The following is a 22,476-nucleotide window of genomic DNA, read 5'->3' as shown; positions in this document are numbered from 1 at the left end:
ACAGAGAGAGCAGTCAAGATACTCCCCTGACATGTCAGATATACTGTATATGTGGCAGGCATTTAGAGAAGTATAAGACACACAGATAGCCTGATGTAAATGATGTAACCTGGGGAGGCCACACACACACACACACACAACTAACTTGGCCATGATGCTTCTGACATTATTGGCGAACAGAGCAGGGTTGTTCTTCTCTTCCTCAGAAGGAGTGTAGAGAGGCAGGTACTGCATGGAAGAAAAACTCATTGTTATCACCTGCCCATCTTCCATTTCTCTTTCTTCAAGAAAGATTGGACGTCCGTACGCAGTAAGACACCCCACTATGTAACAATGACGTCATATGAGTCCACCTTTAAAAAAATAACCGTTACCTCAATCTCTATGGGGTTATGAAACTGGCACAGTGTCAGCCACAGTATCTCAAACCTGAGTGGAAAGCGAGAGAGAGTAATCAGCTGATTCAGAAAGAAAAAAGGGGGAGGGGTGATGAGAGAATAGAGATAAGTTGTGCAAGGGGATACTGTGAAGATTAACCACAGGCCTAAAAACACAACATCCCCGTCCAATCTAAAACATATTGCCAGATGTGTGCCGTTTTTGAATATTGATTAGTGATTGTCAAGGACGCACAGAAATCCCAAAATGTGTGGAGTTTTTGTTTGCAATGTGTATAGGCTAAGAGAGCTTCATCAGCTGTTTATTGGTGAAGTATTGTTATAGCGTGAGAAGAAAACCTATTTGGTGAGAATTACAACACAAGGTACAACCATCTATTCTAGCTCCTAAAGGGGCAGTTTTTATCTGCAGTTTTTCTATTGCTATTTATTCTGCTACCAATCAAATTTACATGTTAATTGTATCTTCTGATTACAATTATTATGTCTCATATTTCCCCCCATTTGCAAACTATTAGCTTCCAAAATATAAGCACTGTAAGTATATCTAGCTGTCCGATAACGCATTCTGATTGAATGGCTGGTCTGTATTTTGTAAAAACAGAGTACATGCTGGGAAAAGATTTTGGTTCCTTTCTAAACATAGCAATGTGAATGCAAAGAGGACTCTGTCCACACAAATAGGTGAAGTGAGCTGGCTAAAGAGTGGTCCTCATTCAAAGGCAGTGGGAATACAAAGAGAACGGAGTTCACATTAAAGAGGACTGAGATCGGTTCTTTTAAAGAGGCCCATATGTGAAAACACGCTGAGAGAGAGACAGAGAGACGGAAATAATGAGGAAGAGATACTCACGCTCCAGGGCCTTGCCATGTCCACGTGATCGTATCCTGTCGGAAGAGGAAATTAGTTACACAGCAAGAATGGGGCCTACACAGAGGCTGCATCTCAATACTGTACACTGGCTTCCTCTCCTCTGCGGGCCAGACACACAGACGCATGAATAGGGATCAAATCGTACGACGTACATCATTGTCCGTTTTTGTCCGTCAAAAGTGCAACTCAAGCCAACTATTTTCAGACGAGTGCCGACGAGTTTCATCTGTCTAAAGACAGACCATTTGTGCATTTGTCAGACAATCTCTGTTGTCATTCATCTGTCAACAGATAACTCCCATTGAAAAAGCATTGGCTCCTTCCGAAATACTCAAACACAAAATCACAGTGTGCTCATGGCCTAAATGAGTGACACACAGCAGGACTGGCACCTACAGAGGCTGCATCTCAATAGTCTACAGAGGCTTCCTTTCCCCTCTCCTTCATCTACAATGGTCTGAAAACTATGTACAAGTGAAAGCAACTTGGGGCATCGTCTATTTGAGACTTGCTTTGACGGTTTCAGTTATTTTGTGCTATCGCAGGTCAAGAGGAGAGGACGACATTGTAGAGATGAAATATTACTCCGCACAAGTATGAAGCCACTCAAAATGGGCACAGACTGACTCACACCTTGAGAAGAGAGAAACTAGGGCCTCCCGGGTGACGCAGTGGTTAAGGGTGAAATTGGGGAGAAAAGGGACAAAGGGTCAAAGGACAAAGGGAGGGAGAGGGGAAGGAAGGATATGGAAAGGAAAGTAGGCATGGAGAGAGGGTGGTTTGGAGGAGAAGAGGGAGGGAAGGAGAGTAGTTGTATGCTTACCATTCTGTTGGGGTAACGTAGGACTACTGGTTGGACTGGAACTGCTGGAATGAAGGCCCCTGAGAGAGAGAAATGTTACAGAGTGTGTGTCTGTGCGTATTTGTGTGTGCGTCTGCGTATGTGTGTGTGTGTGTCTCTGCATATGTGTGTGTGTGTGTCTCTGCGTATGTGTGTGTGTGAGCATATTCATAATCTCCCATATATACCGTATACCGGTTATTTGGAAATAGCCACGGGATGGTTTTTCAAAACTGTTGTAACAATTTTTTTTTTATAAAAGTGAATATTTCTAGGTACTTTTTAAAAAGATATGAAACGCAACACGTAGGTACGATGTTTCATGAACTGAAATAAAAGATCTCCGAAATTTTCCAAACGCATAAAAAGCTTATTTCTCTCAAATGTTATGCACAAATGGATTCCTCCAAAATAATCCATCCACCCGACAGGGTTGGCATATCAAGAAGCTGATTAAACAGCATGATCACTACACAGGTGCACCTTGTGTTGGGGACAATATAGAGCTGACCCTATTTAGTCGACTGGTCGATTGTTTGGTCGCTAGGCTGTTGGTGGGCTGAGCAGTCTAAAATATATATGTTTTTATGGCATATGAGAGACACCGGTCTGATTCCCGCCTGTCTCAGTAGACAAATCCATTGCTGAGGCCGCGGGGTTGGCACACCATTATCACCAGTAGTACATTTACTGTTAATTCCCATAATTTCTCATGTTTTGTTACGGTAATTTCTGTTAATGCATTCAATATATTCTTATTACAATCTTTAACCTTTCTCATTGTCTAGAGGGCCGCACAACCTAGGCTACATTTGTGAGGAACAAGTTTTCATTGTCGTTTGTTTGTAGCGCTGTCAATGTTGAGTAAGGACGCACACCTGATTATACATAGAAGTAGGCCGAGGCTACCTGGCCTGCGCGCAAATATAGACCTATAAAATGTGCCCATTTGGGGATCTGATAGTATTTCTGATTGTCTTAATGCACCACCACTGTGGAACTTCTCAAAGTAATACATTATTCACCTCAAACAGCAAGTAAACAAAGTCTGTTCTTACATGAATTGAGAATTACATTACTTCCTTAACTCAGCCTAGTTAAAAAATCTTTCAAGCCCTCTTTCAATAACCACTCACCGTGAAAAGGGTAAAAAAAAAAATCAAATAAAAGTCATGCTCTGGTCCAGTGGAAACGTCATAAAATAGGCCTACCTGAATATTTCTTATCCCTTGCGCAAATAGCCTACAGCTATGTCTGTCTGGAGCTGACTGGAGCAGGAAACTGAGGGCCCAGAAAATGTTACACAATGTTGCAAGTTCGCTAGTGCTAGCTTCAGATTGGACCAAGTTAATAGTTGACACAATGTTGCAAGTTCGCTAGGGCTAGCTTCAGATTGGACCAAGTTAATAGTTGACACAATGTTTCAAGTTCCTTGCAGACAGGCCATGCATAGCCAATTAGATTTATAGAATACTTATTTTTTATCAAGATATTTTCTACCTACAGGCTGCAATGTTATTTGTTGGCCTTATGTAGGCTCTTTATATAGTTGGCAATGGCAATAGAAGTTACTTTGAGAAAAAAATGTAACTATGTGATAATAATTTTAAGATACGAAGACTATTATAAATGAAAATAAAACTGTTCGACGAAAATGTGCACTTAAAAATAATAACTGGTATGCAGATCAGTAGAAGGTAAGATAAGATAAATCGTCACTCCAAATGGTAGCCTATTCGTAGCATTACAGCAGGAGCTTAACAGCAGAATCTGCAAAGGCCAGCAGCAGTAGGAGGAAGAGGGTCGAAAGAACAGACAACTGTCTGAGACAGCCCTAGGACAACAAAAAGCTGATAAAATGTGCAGTTCTGTCACACAACACAATGCCACAGATGTCTCAAGTTGAGGGAGTGTGCAATTGGCATGCTGACTGCAGGAATGTCCGCCAGAGCTGTTGGCAGAGAATTTAATGTCAATTTCTCTACCATAAGCCACCTCCAATGTAATTTTCGAGAAATTGGCAGTACGTTCAACTGGCCTCACAACCGCAGACCAATGTGTAACCACGCCAGCGCAGGGCCTCCACAGCCGATGAAACGGGGGAGTATCTGTCTAATAAAGCCCTTTTGTGGGGAAAAACTCATTTAAAAATTTGCTAGGCCTGTCTCCCCAGTGGGTTAGGCTGGCTCCCAAGTGGGTGGGCCTATGCTGCGACCCTGCCCAGTCATGTGAAATCCAAATATTAGGGCCTAATGAATTTATTTCAATTGACTATTGACTAAATAACTAACTCAGTAAAATCATTAATTTTTGTTGCATGTTGAGTTTATATTTTTGTTTGGTATAAATACCTGCAAATCAAATCAAATTTTATTTGTCACATACACATGGTTAGCAGATGTTAATGCGAGTGTAGCGAAATGCTTGTGCTTCTAGTTCCGACAATGCAGTAATAACCAACAAGTAATCTAGCTAACAATTCCAAAACTACTACCTTATAGACACAATGTTGGCAGTTAACTTATATGTGTCATTTCACCTGTCACATAACTGTTCATAATGAAGCTTAGCGGTAGACCCCAGTCACCTTATGTTTGTTTACAAGCACACAACATTAAGAGACTGGAGCCTTGGGAGTCACTCACTTTTGTGCAACATGAGTCAGGTGACGTAGTTACAGTATGGAATTCACAATCAAATGTTTGCCAGCTAGATGTATTATAACTATTAAAGTTAACTGTCTAAAAATGTGCTAAATGCTCTGTAGTTGTGCATTTGGTTTGCTAAATGAGTAGCTAGCAAGTTAGTTAGTTAGTTATCTAGCTAAGTGGTTAGCTCGTTTCATAATCAAGCTGTGCTTGGTAACAGCAGAGAATCTCCTCCTGGATCAAGAGCCTTGCGGTCTAATATTTGTTTTGCGTGTGCAGCAAACTGTCAGTAGCATTTTTGAGTTACTTGTATAACTTGATGAGCTGGGATGTCTGCCCTGTAAATTGTTTGTCAGAGACTGTATAGAATGTCCGCAATGACTTGGTTAGCATTTAACTAGCATTCATAATGGGATTTTACATGGACTTATTAGCATTGCTAACCTTAAAATTAGAGACTCAGTGGGGTTTGAAAACCGTGCCCTTTGTGTTCAGTGCTGCTATTACCAAATAACCTGGGATGGCATAAGGTTGGTATGAAGGTATGACAATCTGGTCAACGCCCATGCCTAATTCACAGTCGGTGGATGACTGACATTCTGACAGCCTTCTGTGTGTGTGTGTGTTTAAGATGACTGACAACCTTCCCCCTGAGGACACACAACGTCAAAATCCTGTGTTAATGGTTACAGTGTTATACAGTAGTACAGCCTGGTCATGAAACTGCTGGAGACTACCCTGACCTCTGGGTGCAATGGGACCATTACCACTAGGATACTGTAGGAGTTATGACTGGATGATTATGTAGGAGTATGGAGAGAGGGATGAGGAGGTATGAGAGGGAGAGGAGAGAGGGGGCGAGAGAAAGAATGAGAGGATAGAGAAAGAGGGAGAGAGGGGCATATGCATGTGAAGATCGTTGAGATTGACATTTTAGTACAGCAGAGAGGAAGAGATGAGGGAATTCAGAAAAGAGAGAGAAGATCAGACAAAAGCAAAAAGAAGGGAAGATGAAAATATGATTGAGACATACTGTATGCCAGGGCTGTTTGGCAGAGAGCCAGTGAGAGGACTAAACAAGAGACACATTGGACAGCTAAATCCAGACAAGAGCAAGGTACTTATTGTTGGAGCCAAAGCACAGTGAGAGAATTTAGCCTCACATTTTAATTCACGGGCAATAAAGGTAAAACACCAAGTAAAGAAACCTAGGTGTTATTCTATTGGTTTTTAAATCAATCCACGATTGTGCACCCCAATACACGTCAGACATGTTTGTAAGTTATGTACCCAGTAGGTCCCTCAGGTTCTCTGGCCTTTTAACTATCCCAAAGCCTAAGATCAAGAGGAATGGAGGTGTATCCTTTAGGTAATATGCCCCCAGCCTCTGGAATAGCCTGCCAGAGAACCTGAGGGGGACCAAGAGGCATGGAGAAGCGAGACTGAAACTGTGGACAAAAAGAGATCTTAAAAAAAGCTTTGCTTTTCCTTAGGGTGCTTTTTATTTGTTCAGATTTTACTGTTATTCTCTAGTTTTTTTAATCCTCTTACTTAAATATTTCATTTTATTTTCATTGTTTTTATTTGTTTTTTCCTGAGACGACCACTGTATTGCATTTCTGAAATGTGCCGTATAAATAAAAACAGATTTGGACAGACAACCCAGAGTTAAACTGAAAGCTGGTTTTCAAGGGGCAACACTACACAGACGGGAACACGCTTAGATAAACAGGGATTTACAGCTCCAGTCAGAGCTGGTCAGTGAAATTCCTAATATATAACTATTTACCTTTGCCATAGCCCAAAATATAACAATGTTACTCCATTGTTTACAAACAACAATGTATGTCTTTCCTTGCATCTGGAGCCCTGTCTATGAACTTGTGGTGACATTTCCCTAGCCCCAACCCTCAGCTGTATACCATCACAAACGGCGAGGACACCATTTTGTTGTTTTTCGTTTCCCAGAATGTCGCTTAACTGAACAGGGTGAGACAGGTTTAGAAAAGCTTGGCTTATGGGGACAGGACAGTGACACAGGGGTAGAACAGAAGGGATTACTCTGTGGGGACAGCTACAATGAAGAGGGGTCACTAGTGGGAACACACACACAAAGCGAACACACACACACGCTGAACAGAAATACACACACAAGGAAGTGCGCATTCAAGACTCACATACACAGTGACAGGCACAAGGGGTGCAATTTTCAAACCCCACTGAGAGAGGGCGAGAGAAACAGACACACACACAGACAGAGAGAGAGAGCGACGGCGCGAGAGAGAGCGTGCGCGCAAGAGAGGAACAGCGAATGAGAAACAGTGAGTGCGACACACAGCGCGAGCGCGACACAGAGCGACAGACAGAGAGACGCATAGACGCAGAGACAGAGAGACGCAGAGACAGAGAGACAGACAGATGAGGACCTGGTCAGCATAAAGAACACATACCAGGCTTGAATGTGATGAGGCAGGATCTGTTGGTACACGTCCCCTCTGGAAATATCATTATCTGCAAACACACACACAGTACAGTACACATATGGGTACTTATGTAAATACACTGTACATTGAATTAGACTTCCAAGATTGAGGAAGGTTGGTCTTTACGTTACCTGAGGCCACTCCCCTCCAGCGTGGGCTCTGCGTTTGATCTCCTCAACCGTCTTCTTGCGAGAATCCTGGTCCGACCGCGACACGAACACTGGCCTTATGAACTTTATCAGAGCTGGTGGGGCAGGGAGAGACAGAAGGGGATGAGGGAAAGACATTGGGGAGAGAAAGAGGAATGATAGATTAGTGATTAGCACAGCATAATATCAATATAACTATAATAATGTTATAATGACAATATGGTCATCATTAACACCTGGTCTCACCACCTCATACTGTTCCTCTCTCCAACCGTCATGTCAACTCTGATAACCTCACTAACACACAACAGTCAATATCTATCAGAAGACTATGGTTCTCACTGCCCCTGACAGAGACTGGGGTGGGTTTCTCAGTATGCATACTACCGTGCTCCACACTCATGCTCTGAGCGCATTCTCCGACAACCTTCTCTTGAGTACATTCTTGTGAGGTTGAGTGTGTGGAGAACGCATAAAACAATACATTTGAGAAGCAGTCACACTCCCCCAACTGTATTACCTCACGCTGCACCTCCCCATTCACTGAACCTTCTTCCAGCCAGGACAATGGCAACCATAGACGATACAAGACATACACAAACCAAATGTTTTACTGCATAATTATAAGCTAGACGTGAACTGTAATAATCTAGCTAGCTAGCTAGTTAAACAGGCAAAATGTCCTAACACTAATGTTATGCAAGGTAGATGTACATATTTTGTGGGTAGCTACCAATTCTTTGTGGTTTGCCCTATTGACTTACTATGGATATGGGACTTACCCATTCACTGAACGGTCTTTCAGCCAGGACAATGGCAATAGAGACGAAACAAGATATACACAAGGCAACCGTTTTACTTCATAACTATCAGCTAGCTAAATGTGAATTGTAACAATATAGCTAACCAGATAGTTTAAGAAGCAAAAATGACCTAAAACTAATAATAGGCAATAGATTCATGGGTAGCTAGCTAACTATTCTTTGTGGCTATCTGGTTAGCTAACAGTAGTAGCTAGCTCTATTGACCTATTATGGACTTGCCAGAATTAACAGCATTTATTTAATAATGTATCAAGATCAAATATTGTAGTCAGGCAACACACGAGATGTGAAGCGGCAACACACGAGATGTGAAGCGGCAACACACGAGATGTGAAGCGGCAACACACGAGATGTGAAGCGGCAACACACGAGATGTGAAGCGGCAACACACGAGATGTGAAGCGGCAACACACGAGATGTGAAGCGGCAACACACGAGATGTGAAGAGGCAACACACGAGATGTGAAGAGGCAACACACGACATGTGAAGAGGCAACACACGACATGTGAAGAGGCAACACACGACATGTGAAGAGGCAACACACGACATGTGAAGAGGCAACACACGACATGTGAAGAGGCAACACACGACATGTGAAGAGGCAACACACGACATGTGAAGAGGCAACACACGACATGTGAAGAGGCAACACACGAGATGTGAAGAGGCAACACACGAGATGTGAAGAGGCAACACACGAGATGTGAAGAGGCAACACACGAGATGTGAAGAGGTAACACACGACATGTGAAGAGGCAACACACGAGATGTGAAGAGGTAACACATGATGTGAATAGGAAACATTTCATTGCTAAGTCGGAGTGTATTTTCTATCACTTCCGTTCAAATAATGGCCACCATTGATTTGAACACATTTTGCATATTTTTTTAAAGTGGTTGCGTCATATTTCTTTGCATACCTTCCGTTGAAGCTTGTGCATCGATGCATGCTTCAAAATATGTACAAACGGAGTACGCATTCGAGAAGTGCCCTCCATGTTCCGTTTCGCATACTTTCATTTGGACTCATACTCTGACCCTCCCGCGCTCCAATTTGCGTGCTTGGAGCACAGTGGTATGCATTTTGAGACACACCCAGAGAAAAATGCGGTACCAGAGAGAGAGAATGAAGATCAACAGACCGGGAAAGAAAGAGATGAGGAAGACTGTGGAACCAGAGAGAGAGAATGAAGATCACGACTAGAGTACACACTTCCCTAGACAGTGAGACAGACTGAAAAGGCCTGACAAATCAGGAAGAGGCAGAGAGAAGGCAAAAGTGAGGTGAGGAAGACAGTGGTATTTAATGAAGATGAGAGAGATGACAATGAGGACGACTACTCACTGCCCCAGACGGGGATGTTCTTGCTCTCGGTCTTCATGACGATAGAGGCCATGGTCATGGTGACGGGGATGGCGTCAAAGTAGGACGAGTGAGGGGCCAGGGTGAGGATGGGCGCCTGCGAGGGCGGAGCCGGTTCCCCTTTCACCGTCACCCAATGGAACCCTCCACAGAACCACATGGCACGCATGATCCCCCTCAGGGCGATGTCACAGATCCTGTAGGAGAGAGACTGATTGAGGGTGTGTGTGTTTATTTTCTATTTAACCTTTACTTTTACAGTTAAGTAAACTAAGACTTGTTTGCAATTATGTCCTGTTGCGCGCACATGTGTGTGTGTGTTTGCCCTGGCAATGTCAATTGTATCCAAACCTTCTACAAATATTCCACAATATTTGTCATTATCAGGTGTTTTCATTTTATACACCGAGTGTACAAAACATTATATTGAGTTACACCACCGTCGAAAGCATTTCACAGGGATACTGGCCCATGTGGACACCAAAGCTTCACACAGTTGTGTCAAGTTGGCTGGATGTCCTTTGGGTGGTGGACCATTCTTGATACACACGGGAAACTGTTGAGCATGAAAAACCCAGCAGCGTTGCAGTTCTTGACATACTCAAACTTGTGCGTCTGGCACCTACTACCATACCCCGTTCAAAAGGAACTTCAATATTTTATCCAGCCCATTCACCTTCTGAATGGCACACAAAACATCCATGTCTCAAAGCTTAACAATCCTTCTTTAACCTGTCTCCTCCCCTTCATCTACACTGAGTCATAGCATTTACCTGGCCAGTCTCATGGAAAGAGCAGGTATTCCTAATGTTTTTCTGTCACTCGCTCACTCACACTGACACACACAGTGACAGGTGTACCTCCTCCACCAGGTCTCGGTCTCCACGGCCAGTTCAGATCGTCCCAGAGAGGCAGCGAAGGCAAAGGGCCAGGCCAGCAACATGAGGAGCACTGCAAAGAACAGCCGTACTGGGAACACAGTCACCGTCATCACACCGATCTGAGAGAGGGTGGTGGAGAGAGAGAGAGAGAGACTAAAGCAAATGGTCATGCATTCATCCATAAAAACACAGAGAGAAAGAGAGGGAAATAGAGGGGTACAAATGATCACATCTAAGCGATTGGCCCACAACACACAGTTTAGGACAAGCATCTATTTTTGTGTAAACAAGTAAAACTACTATAGCTTTGCCTTGGGCCTACACATTTTCCCTTCTATGAAATAAAATTCTCAGTTGCGTAGACATATTTCGCAGATGTTCCAGCTCCAACAGTGCAGTATACCTAACAATACAAAGCAATACACAAACTCCAAAAATAAATAAATATCAGAACGAGCAATGTCAGAGTCCAGAATATAAAGGGTCTGAATAAGTATGTAAATGTGAGTTTTTTTAATAAAAATTTAAAAAATAAACTTTTTTTCATTTGTCATTAGTGTGTAGATTGATTAAAAAATAAAAAATAAAAAAAATAAAATAAAATAAAAAATTGATAATCAATTTTACAATATGGCTGTAACCTAAGAAAAAGTGGAAAATGTCAAGGGGTCTGAATACTTTCCGAAGACCATGACTAGAAAAACAGTATATACATATGAAGTGGGTAAAACAGTACGTAAACATTAAAGTATGTTTTCTCCAGAGTGGTCAGTGCTGGTCTATTGATGAGCAGTGTGAGGATGTGGAAGAGAGCTAATAAATTAGATTGACCCATCAGGAACGGCTCTGTTGAAGTAGAGACTCGGGCTTGCCTTTAATTAACCATCAACCATACAGCAATGACAGACATACAGCTAATCATCCCTCCTATCTTTCCTTGTTCACTCGCTCCTTATGTTAGCGCAATCATGGTCAATGCATACATTAGCTTATACAGAACAAAAAAGGTCATTAAGGTCAAAGGATCATCTGAGATCAAAGCTGATAACTATTGACCCGTCATCCCTTGCAAGGAATATGGTCATCTTGTGTGTGTGTGTGTGTGTGTGTGTGTGTCAGGGTCATGTCATCACGCCTAATAACAGGGTCAAAATGTCACGGCCAGAGGTGGAAAAAGTACCCAATTGTAAAAGTAAAGATAAAATAGAAAATGACTCAAGTAAACGTGAAAGTCACCCATTAAAATATTACTTGAGTAAAAGTCTAAAAAGTATTTGGTTTTAAATATACTTAAGCATCAAAGTATAAATCATTTCTCATTCCAGATAGCCAGGGACACACTCCAACATAATTTACAAAATAAGCAATTGTGTTTAGTGAGTCCACCAGATAAGAGGCAGTAGGGATGTTCTCTTGATAAGTGTGTGAATTGTCCAATGTTGCTGTCCTGCTAAGTATTCGAAACGTAACTAGTACTTTTCGGTGTCAGGGAAAATGTATGAAGTAAAAGTACATTATTTTCAGAAGGAATGTAGTGGAGTAAAAGTTGTCAAAAAGATATGTAGTCAAGTAAAGTACAGATATCCCAAAAAACAACTTAACTACTACTAAAGTAGAGGAGGAAGACTACTCACTGCCCCAGACAGCAAACACTGTCATTTCAGATCCCATCCCCCCGGTCCTCTCTCCATCTCTAGAGATCTCTTCCCTCTCCTACTGGGTGTTACAGTAGTGTGTTGTTGTTGTTGTTATTGTTATTGTACATCTCATCTGTCTATTGCCTTCTCTCTATAATTATATTTCCCTCTCTCCATCTCTGCCTCCCTTCATTACAATGATGTGGTCTCCTTTCCTCTCTATGATTTGCTTCTCCTCTCTTTCCTTGTTTAAAAGTAGCCTAGGCAAAATCCGACCATATCCGTGGAGGGAATTACTTTCTACAGACTTCCATATGCCGTTGAAACCAGTAGCCTATTGTTTTAGAAAGACTTCCATATGCCATTGAAACCAGTAGCCTATTGTTTTAGAAAGACTTCCATATGCCATTGAAACCAGCAGCCTATTGTTTTAGAAAGACTTCCATATGCCATTGAAACCAGCAGCCTATTGTTTTAGAAAGACTTCCATATGCCATTGAAACCAGTAGCCTATTGTTTTATAAAGACTTCCATATGCCACTGACACGGCCTGCAACGAAAACATGCTATCTCTCCTTCACTGCAGCCGAGGTGAGTAAGACATTTAAACGTGTTAACCCTCGCAAGGCTGCAGGCCCAGACGGCATCCCCAGCCGCGCCCTCAGAGCATGCGCAGACCAGCTGGCCGGTGTGTTTACGGACATATTCAATCAATCCCTATACCAGTCTGCTGTTCCCACATGCTTCAAGAGGGCCACCATTGTTCCTGTTCCCAAGAAAGCTAAGGTAACTGAGCTAAACGACTACCGCCCCGTAGCACTCACTTTCGTCATCATGAAGTGCTTTGAGAGACTAGTCAAGGACCATATCACCTCCACCCTACCTGACACCCTAGACCCACTCCAATTTGCTTACCGCCCAAATAGGTCCACAGACGATGCAATCTCAACCACACTGCACACCGCCCTAACCCATCTGGACAAGAGGAATACCTATGTGAGAATGCTGTTCATTGACTACAGCTCGGCATTCAACACCATAGTACCCTCCAAGCTCGTCATCAAGCTCGAGACCCTGGGTCTCGACCCCGCCCTGTGCAACTGGGTACTGGACTTCCTGACGGGCCGCCCCCAGGTGGTGAGGGTAGGCAACAACATCTCCTCCCCGCTGATCCTCAACACTGGAGCCCCACAAGGGTGCGTTCTGAGCCCTCTACTGTACTCCCTGTTCACCCACGACTGCGTGGCCACGCACGCCTCCAACTCAATCATCAAGTTTGCGGACGACACAACAGTGGTAGGCTTGATTACCAACAACGACGAGACGGCCTACAGGGAGGAGGTGAGGGCCCTCGGAGTGTGGTGTCAGGAAAATAACCTCACACTCAACGTCAACAAAACTAAGGAGATGATTGTGGACTTCAGGAAACAGCAGAGGGAACACCCCCCTATCCACATCGATGGAACAGTACTGGAGAGGGTAGCAAGTTAAGTTCCTCGGCATACACATCACAGACAAACTGAATTGGTCCACTCACACAGACAGCATTGTGAAGAAGGCGCAGCAGCGCCCCTTCAACCTCAGGAGGCTGAAGAAATTCGGCTTGTCACCAAAAGCACTCACAAACTTCTACAGATGCACAATCGAGAGCATCCTGGCGGGCTGTATCACCGCCTGGTACGGCAACTGCTCCGCCCTCAACCGTAAGGCTCTCCAGAGGGTAGTGAGGTCTGCACAACGCATCACCGGGGGCAAACTACCTGCCCTCCAGGACACCTACACCACCCGATGTCACAGGAAGCCCATAAAGATCATCAAGGACATCAACCACCCGAGCCACTGCCTGTTCACCCCGCTATCATCCAGAAGGCGAGGTCAGTACAGGTGCATCAAAGCTGGGACCGAGAGACTGAAAAACAGCTTCTATCTCAAGGCCATCAGACTGTTAAACAGCCACCACTAACATTGAGTGGCTGCTGCCAACACACTGACACTGACTCAACTCCAGCCACTTTAATAATGGGAATTGATGGGAAATGATGTAAATATATCACTAGCCACTTTAAACAATGCTACCTTATATAATGTTACTTACCCTACATTATTCATCTCATATGTATACGTATATACTGTACTCTATATCATTGACTGTATCCTTATGTAATACATGTATCACTAGCCACTTTAACTATGCCACTTTGTTTACATACTCATCTCATATGTATATACTGTACTCGATACCATCTACTGTATCTTGCCTATGCTGCTCTGTACCATCACTCATTCATATATCCTTATGTACATATTCTTTATCCCCTTACACTGTGTACAAGACAGTAGTTTTGGAATTGTTATTTAGATTACTTGTTGGTTATTACTGCATTGTCGGAACTAGAAGCACAAGCATTTCGCTACACTCGCATTAACATCTGCTAACCATGTGTATGTGACAAATAAAATTTGATTTGATTTGATATGCCATTGAGACCAGTAGCCTATTGTTTTATAAAGACTTCCATATGCCATTGAGACCAGTAACCTATTGTTTTATAAAGACTTCCATATGCCATTGAGACCAGTAACCTATTGTTTTATAAAGACTTCCATATGCCATTGAGACCAGTAACCTATTTCTCTCATGTTCTGTTGTTTTGTTTTCTTTCTTTCATTGTCTGGTAGCAAAAACATGTGCGCGTACCCTACTGCCTTGTGCGCATTGCTGCCCTAATAATGTTAAGAAAAAAATTGTTGACCAACATTAAGCTAAACGTCCTGATCTATTGCATCAGATTTGTTGCTTTTTTAAAGTCGTTTTTTTTATGTAGCCTAGGCGTACAGGTTCTATGAATTTGGGATCTATCGTCCCGCAACTGTGGGAAGGCAGGGGGTCTAGTGCTTAGAGCGTTGGGCCACTACCCAAAATGTTGCTAGATCAAATCCCCGAGCTGACAAGGTAAAAAAATCTGTCGTTCTGCCCCTGAACAAGGCAGTTAACCCACTGTTCCTAGGCAGTCATTATAATAATAATTTGTTCTTAACTGACAAGTTAAATAAAATACAAATTAAAAACTGTCCCAGAGTCTGGGCTATTTCTTTCTTGACAAGCTGACCAATAGAATAGGTCAACTTTTCTACTATGGTGTTCAGGAGATTGACATAGCGGTGCGTCCATAAAGCTAGGGGAAGCTAAGCTTTCCCTAAGTATATTGAATTACCAAAATAATATAGCCTAATTAGCCTATTCCTGTCTATACAGAAATAAATCAATTCAAAATAGGCTACTAAAGCATGACTTGGGCAGAGGATCATTACTTTCCATTACACCTATAAAAAAAAAAAATGACATTGTGGATTGTTTCAAATTGCATTGCCTACAGTCTGAAGGAAAGGCAGCCTGAGTTGCGACTGTCAGTGGAAAGTAGAGTCCGAGCCATGCATATCACAATATTTCAAAATTCAGTCGCTGGAAAACAGTTCTTAAAGCAAATGGCTATTTATGATTTTGTTGTCATGGAGGACAGATTGGGCTCATCGATTTGAGTTGAAAAATAAATGTTGCGCTCTTGGAATAGCATGCTATAGCACTAGTGAAAATTGCTATTTACATGTGAAAAATAAATGCAATATCAAATCAAAATGTATTTGTCACATGCACATGGTTAGCAGATGTTAATGCGAGTGGAGCGAAATGCTTGTGCTTCTAGTTCCAACAATGCAGTAATGACCAACGAGTAATCTAACCTAACAATTTCACAACAACTACCTTATACACACACACACACGTGTAAAGGGATGAAGAATATGTACATAAAGATATATGAATGAGTGATGGTACAGAACGGCATAGGCAAGATGCAGTAGATGGTATCGAGTACAGTATATACATATGAGATGAGTAATGTAGGGTATGTAAACATAAAAGTGTCATTGTTTAAAGTGGCTAGTGATACATGTATTACAAAAAGATGGCAAGATGCAGTAGATGGTATAGAGTACAGTATATACATATGAGATGAGTAATGTAAGGTATATAAACATTATATTAAGTGGCAATGTTTAAAGTGGCTAGTGATACATTTTTTAAAGCTATTTTTCCATTATTAAAGTGGCTAGAGTTGAGTCAGTATGTTGGCAGCAGCTACTCAATGTTAGTGGTGGCTGTTTAACAGTCTGATGGCCTTGAGAAATAAACTGTTTTTCAGTCCCTGCTTTGATGCACCTGTACTGACCTCGCCACTACCTGTTCACCCCGCTATCATCCAGAAGGCTCGGGTGGTTTTTGTCCTTGATGATCTTTATGGCCTTCCTGTGAAATCGGGTGGTGTAGGTGTCCTGGAGGGCAGGTAGTTTGCCCCCGGTGATGCGTTGTGCAGACCTCACTACCCTCTGGAGAGCCTTACGGTTGTGCCGTACCAGGCGGTGATACAGCCCGACAGGATGCTCTCGATTGTGCATCTGTAAAAGTTTGTGAGTGCTTTTGGTGACAAGCCGAATTTCTTCAGCCTCCTGAGGTTGAAGAGGCGCTGCTGTGCCTTCTTCACCACGCCGTCTGTGTGGGTGGACCAATTCAGTTTGTTCGTGATGTGTACGCCGAGGAACTTAAACTTACTGCGCTCTCCACTACTGTCCCGTCGATGTGGATAGGGGGCTGCTCCCTCTGCTGTTTCCTGAAGTCCACGATCATCTCTTTTGTTTTGTTGACGTTGAGTGTGAGGTTATTTTCCTGACACCACATTCCGAGGGCCCTCACCTCCTCCCTGTAGGCCGTCTCGTCATTGTTGGTAATCAAGCCTACCACTGTAGTGTCATCTGCAAACTTGATGATTGAGTTGGAGGCGTGCATGGCCACGCAGTTGAGGGTGAACAGGGAGTACAGGAGAGGGCTCAGAACGCACCCTTGTGGGGCCCCAGTGTTGAGGATCAGCGCGGTGGAGATGTTGTTACCTACCCTCACCACCTGGGGGCGGCCCGTCAGGAAGTCCAGTACCCAGTTGCACAGGGCAGGGTGTCAGGTAGGGTGGAGAGATATGGTCCTTGACTAGTCTCTCAAAGCACTAGTCTCTCAAAGCACTGACGGACGTGAGTGCTACGGGGCGGGGCAGTAGTCGTTTAGCTCAGTTACCTTAGCTTTCTTGGGAACAGGAACAATGGTGGCCCTCTTGAAGCATGTGGGAACAGCAGACTGGGATAATGATTGATTGAATATGTCCGTAGACACACCAGCCAGCTGGTCTGCGCATGCTCTGAGGACGCGGCTGGGGATGCCGTCTGGGCCTGCAGCCTTGCGAGGGTTAACACGTTTAAATGTTTTACTCACGTTGGCTGCAGTGAAGGAGAGTCCACAGGTTTTGGTAGCGGGCCGTGTCAGTGGCACTGTATTGTCCTCAAAGCGAGCAACGAAGTTGTTTAGTCTGTCTGGGAGCAAGACATCCTGGTCTGCGACGGGGCTGGTTTTCTTCTTGTAATCCGTGATTGACTGTAGACCCTGCCACATACCTCGTGTCTGAGCCGTTGAATTGCGACTCTACTTTGTCTCTATACTGACGCTTAGCTTTTTTGATTGCCTTGCGGAGGGAATAGCTACACTGTTTGTATTCGGTCATGTTTCCGGTCACCTTGCCCTGGTTAAAAGCAGTGGTTCGCGCTTTCAGTTTTGCGCGAATGCTGCAATCAATCCACGTTTTCTGGTTTGGGAATGTTTTAATAGTTGTTGTGGGTACGACATCGCCGATGCACTTGCTAGTAAACTCGCTCACCGATTCAGCGTATTCGTCAATGTTGTTGTTTGACGCAATGCGGAACAAATCCCAATCCCCGTGATCGAAGCAATCTTGAAGCGTGCAATCAGATTGGTCGTACCAGCGTTGAACAGACCTGAGCGGCGGAGCTTCCTGTATTAGTCTCTGTCTATAGGCAGGGAACAACAAAATGGAGTCGTGGTCAGATTTTCCGAAAGGAGGGCGGGGAGGGCCTTATATGCGTCACAGAATAACAATGATCCAGGGTTTTACCAGCCCTGGTAGCACAATCGATATGCTGATAGAATTTAGGGAGTCTTGTTTTCAGATTAGCCTTGTTAAAATCCCCAGCTACAATGAATGCAGCCTCAGGATATGTGGTTTCCAGTTTACATAGAGTCAAATAAAGTTCGTTCAGGGCCATCGATGTGTCTGCTTGGGGGGAATATATGGGGCTGTGATTATAATCTAAGAGAATTCTCTTGGTAGATAATGCGGTCAACATTTGATTGTGAGGAATTCTAAGTCAGGTGAACAGAAGGAAAATATGCTGCATTTTCTTAGGCCTATTGTTTACCTTTTTGTTGGTGACATTTTGATAATATGCAGCTGTTTAAAGGGCAAATCCACTGATGAAACAATAACAAAACGGCCACCCCGCCTGTTTTGGTAAAAAGCTGAGGGATGGGCATGGATAAATGTGACCACTCTCAGATGAATAGACAGAGCTATGGATGTAAGGACCGACCATCCATGATATCAAAAGTATTGTTTTAACCATGTTATGAGGCTATACAGTGTTTGTTTACATTTACAATGTTTACAAACATTGGAGAAAAACAAGTTTATATTTTGGGTTCTCATGGAGTGTGACAGTTGAACTAAGATCATGAGGAATTTATAAGTTATATTCTTCAAGAATCAATGGAAAGAAACTTTTCAGGACCCTGTCTTTCAAAGATAATTCATAAAAATCCAAATAACTTCACAGATCTTCATTGTAAAAGGTGTTTAACACTGTTTCCCATGCTTGTTCAATGAACCATAAACAATTAACGAACATGCACCTGTGGAACGGTCATTAAGACACTAACAGCTTACAGACGGTAGGCAATTAAGGTCACAGTTAGGAAAATTTAGGGACACTAAAGAGGCCGTTCTACTGACTCTGAAAAACACCAAAAGAAAGATACCTAGGTTCTGCGTGAACATGCTTTAGGCATGCTGCAAGGAGGCATGAGGACTGCAGATGTGGCCAGGGCAATAAATTGCAATGTCCTTACTGAGACAGCGCTACAGGGAGACAGGACGGACAGCTGATCGTCCTCGCAGGGGCAGACCATGTGTAACAACAGCTGCACAGGATCGGTACATCCGAACATCACAGCTGCGGGACAGGTACAAGATGGCAACAATAACTGCCCGAGTTACACCAGGAACAAACAATCCCTCCATCAGTGCTCAGACTGTCCGCAATAGGCTGAGAGAGGCTGGACTGAGGGATTGTAGGCCTGTTGTAAGGCAGGTCCTCACTAGACATCACCGGCAACAACGTCGCCTATGGGCACAAACCCACCGTCGCTGGACCAGACAGGACTGGCAAAAAGTGCTCTTCACCGACGAGTCACGGTTTTGTCTCACCTGGGATGATGGTCGGATTCGCAATTATCATTGAAGGAATGAGCGTTACACCCGAGGCCTGTACTCTGGAGCGGGATCGATTTGGAGGTGGAGGGTCCGTCATGGTCTGGGGCATTGTGTCACAGCATCATCGGACTCAGCTTGTTGTCATTGCAGACATGACCCTCCAGCATGACAATGCCACCAGTCATACTGCTCCTTCTGTGCATGATTTCCTGCAAGACAGGAATGTCAGTGTTCTGCCATGGCCAGCGACGAGCCCGGATCTCAATCCCATTGAGCACGTCTGGGACCTATTGGATCAGAGGGTGAGGGCTAGGGCCATTCCCCCCCCCAGAAATGTCCAGGAACTTGCAGGTGCCTTGGTGGAAGAGTGGGGTAACATCACACAGCAAGAACTGGCAAATCTGGTGCAGTCCATGAGGAGATGCACTGCAAAACTTAATGCAGCTGGTGGCCACCCCAGATACTGACTGTTACTTTTGATTTTGACCCTCCCCTTTGTTCAAGGACACATTATTCGATTTCTGTTAGTCACATACCTGTGGAACTTGTTCAGTTTGTCTCAGTTGTTGAATCTTGTTATGTTCATACAAATATTTACACGTGTTAAGTTTTCTGAAAATAAACGCAGTTGACAGTGAGAGGACGTTTCTTTTTTTGCTGAGTTTAGATATATACACACACTACCGTTCAAAAGTTTGGGGTCATTTAGAAATGTCTTTGTTTTTGAAAGAAAAGCACATTCTTTGTCCATTAAAATAACATCAAATTGGTCAGAAATACAGTGTAGACATTGTTAATGTTGTAAATGACTATTGCAGCTGGAAACTGCTGATTTTTATTGGAATTTCTACAAAGGCGTACAGAGGCCCAATATCAGCAACCATCACTCCTGTGTTCCAATGGCACGTTGTGTTAGCCTTGTAAAATGATAAACTTGGATTAGCTAATGGATCATTAGAAAACTCTTTTGCAATTATGTTAGCACAGCTGAAAACTGTTGTCCTAATTAAAGAAGCAATAAAACTGGCCTTCTTTAGACTAGTTGAGTATCTGGAGCATTAGCATTTGTGGGTTTGATTACAGGCTCAAAATGGCCAGAAACAAAGAACTTTGTTCTGAAACTCGTCAGTATATTCTTGTTCTGAGAAATGAAGGCTATTCCATGCAAGAAATTGCCAAGAAACTGAAGATCTCGTACAACGCTGTGTACGACTCCCTTCACAGAACAGCGCAAACTAGCACTAACCAAAATAGAAAGAGTGGGAGGTCCCGGTGCACAACTGAGCAAGAGGACAAGTACATTAGTGTCTAGTTTGAGAAACAGATGCATCAAGTCCTCAACTGGCAGATTCATTAAATAGTACCTGCAAAACACCAGTCTCAACGTGACCAGTGAAGAGGTGACTCCGGGATGCTGGCCTTCTAGGCAAAGTTGCAAAGAAAATGCCATATCTCAGACTGGCCAATAAAAATAAAAGATTCAGATGGGCAAAAAGGACAGACAGTGGACAGAGGAACTCTGCCTAGAAGAGCAGCATCCCGGAGTCACCTCTTCACTGTTGACGTTGAGACCGGTGTTCTTCTGAGGAAAAAAATGTTTGTCAGTGAAACAAGGCTACTCAGGCGAGAAAATAACCTCACCCAAATGTATAGCCCCATTGGAAAATTTAAAAATGGGCTGTTTGAAAATGTGAGGGAATTTTTATTATATTTTTAAATATATATTTTTTTGTAAATGTGAATCACATTTGTATTTGGTGTACCCTAGTTTGGGAATACCTGGACTACACCACTACTGTCATCCTTACCTCCACGCGTTCGAATTGGAAAATCTTTGGATGCCGACGGCAGTCGTACCATTTGAAGAAATCGCTTGGAATGTAAGACCACAAAAGCCTATTCCTGCTCTTTTCCCACAATCCATCAAACCCATTTGGTGTGTCATCATAGTGGTCTCTGACTTGTGGTCAGACTCGCTCAGGTGGAACAAACCTTTTTTCCCTCAATGCTGATTTGAATGTCATTGAGAAAACAGAGAAGTGTCAAAGATTTGTCTTATTGGCACCATGGGAGATACTGGCCATATACCCAGTGAGTGCACACTGCACACGTTCACTCTATCATTGTGGGTCAGTGCCACGTAAAAAAGTTAGTTTTTGAACAATAACTACCTCATCCAGTCATATTATATTTCTCTCCCCCCTTCTCATAGGCATATTATATGACCAATGTCATTTTTATTGATCTGTTTATCAGTTTCAGCAGAGTAGGCTACCCTGTAATTTGTCGTATTAAAAAAATATTCTGCAAATGTCTCCAGTCATAGAAAAGTGTAGCAGAATTGCATGAAATGTGTTTTTCCCCAAGCAAAGAAATCTGATAGGGCCTATAGCCCAGGCCTCTACACTACCCACGCTCAGCCCATGCATTGAACAGTATTTTTTGTGAACAGTGATTGAGTTATATTATTAGCCTATATTATGACTATCCAATCTACTCGTCACATTACACATAGTAGGACTCTTACATACTATACTGTAAATCTGCACATGCGATGATGCATGGAATGTTTTATTATAAAGGTGAATTTTTATGGACAAAATGTGCTTCCCCAATCTTGAATCTCACGCTCCACCAATGCATAGGCTAGTGATTTAGCATATGCTAGTGATCTTTTAAGATTCATTACCATAACCTAAATATGATTTGTCATTGTGAGCACCATGGGTGGACGCCATAATCAGGTTAGGCAACAAACGCATATTAGTCCGGTACATTTCTCAAATGTCCGGTAAATTAAAATGCTGCCGGTCAAACGGAAACGCTGGCGCACACGTAGGGGTGGGTCTCTGCCCTCTAAAGGCGTCCTCATGCATATATTATGACAGCACTTTCAGACAAGTTTTCTGGTCTACTGCAAGATTTTTTAAATATTTTTTTTTACTTTGTGCACATGACAGTTTTCTCGAGGCAAGCCGAAGTTCGGTTGCCG

At 43.1% G+C, this 22,476-nt stretch overlaps 1 protein-coding gene across 3 annotated transcripts in view; it reads right to left on the bottom strand.

Annotated features, from left to right (window-relative positions):
• LOC139392117 (lysophosphatidylcholine acyltransferase 1-like) overlaps positions 1-22,476 on the bottom strand; it is a 34,308-nt gene that overhangs the window by 5,579 nt on the left and 6,253 nt on the right. For all 3 annotated transcript variants that reach the window (XM_071139837.1, XM_071139838.1, XM_071139835.1), the window contains exons 3-10: positions 10,442-10,581; positions 9,564-9,778; positions 7,376-7,488; positions 7,212-7,272; positions 2,096-2,154; positions 1,252-1,286; positions 375-429; positions 146-228 (exon numbers count right to left, since the gene is read on the bottom strand). In XM_071139837.1, coding sequence (XP_070995938.1) covers positions 146-228; positions 375-429; positions 1,252-1,286; positions 2,096-2,154; positions 7,212-7,272; positions 7,376-7,488; positions 9,564-9,778; positions 10,442-10,581 — 761 coding nt within the window. The remainder of the gene's footprint in view (positions 1-145; positions 229-374; positions 430-1,251; positions 1,287-2,095; positions 2,155-7,211; positions 7,273-7,375; positions 7,489-9,563; positions 9,779-10,441; positions 10,582-22,476) is intronic.

Source organism: Oncorhynchus clarkii, chromosome 32 (genome assembly GCF_045791955.1).
Source record: "Oncorhynchus clarkii lewisi isolate Uvic-CL-2024 chromosome 32, UVic_Ocla_1.0, whole genome shotgun sequence".
Lineage (NCBI taxonomy): Eukaryota > Metazoa > Chordata > Actinopteri > Salmoniformes > Salmonidae > Oncorhynchus > Oncorhynchus clarkii.
The sequence above is the reverse complement of the archived record's forward strand: the minus strand, read 5'-3'. Positions and strand labels throughout refer to the sequence as shown.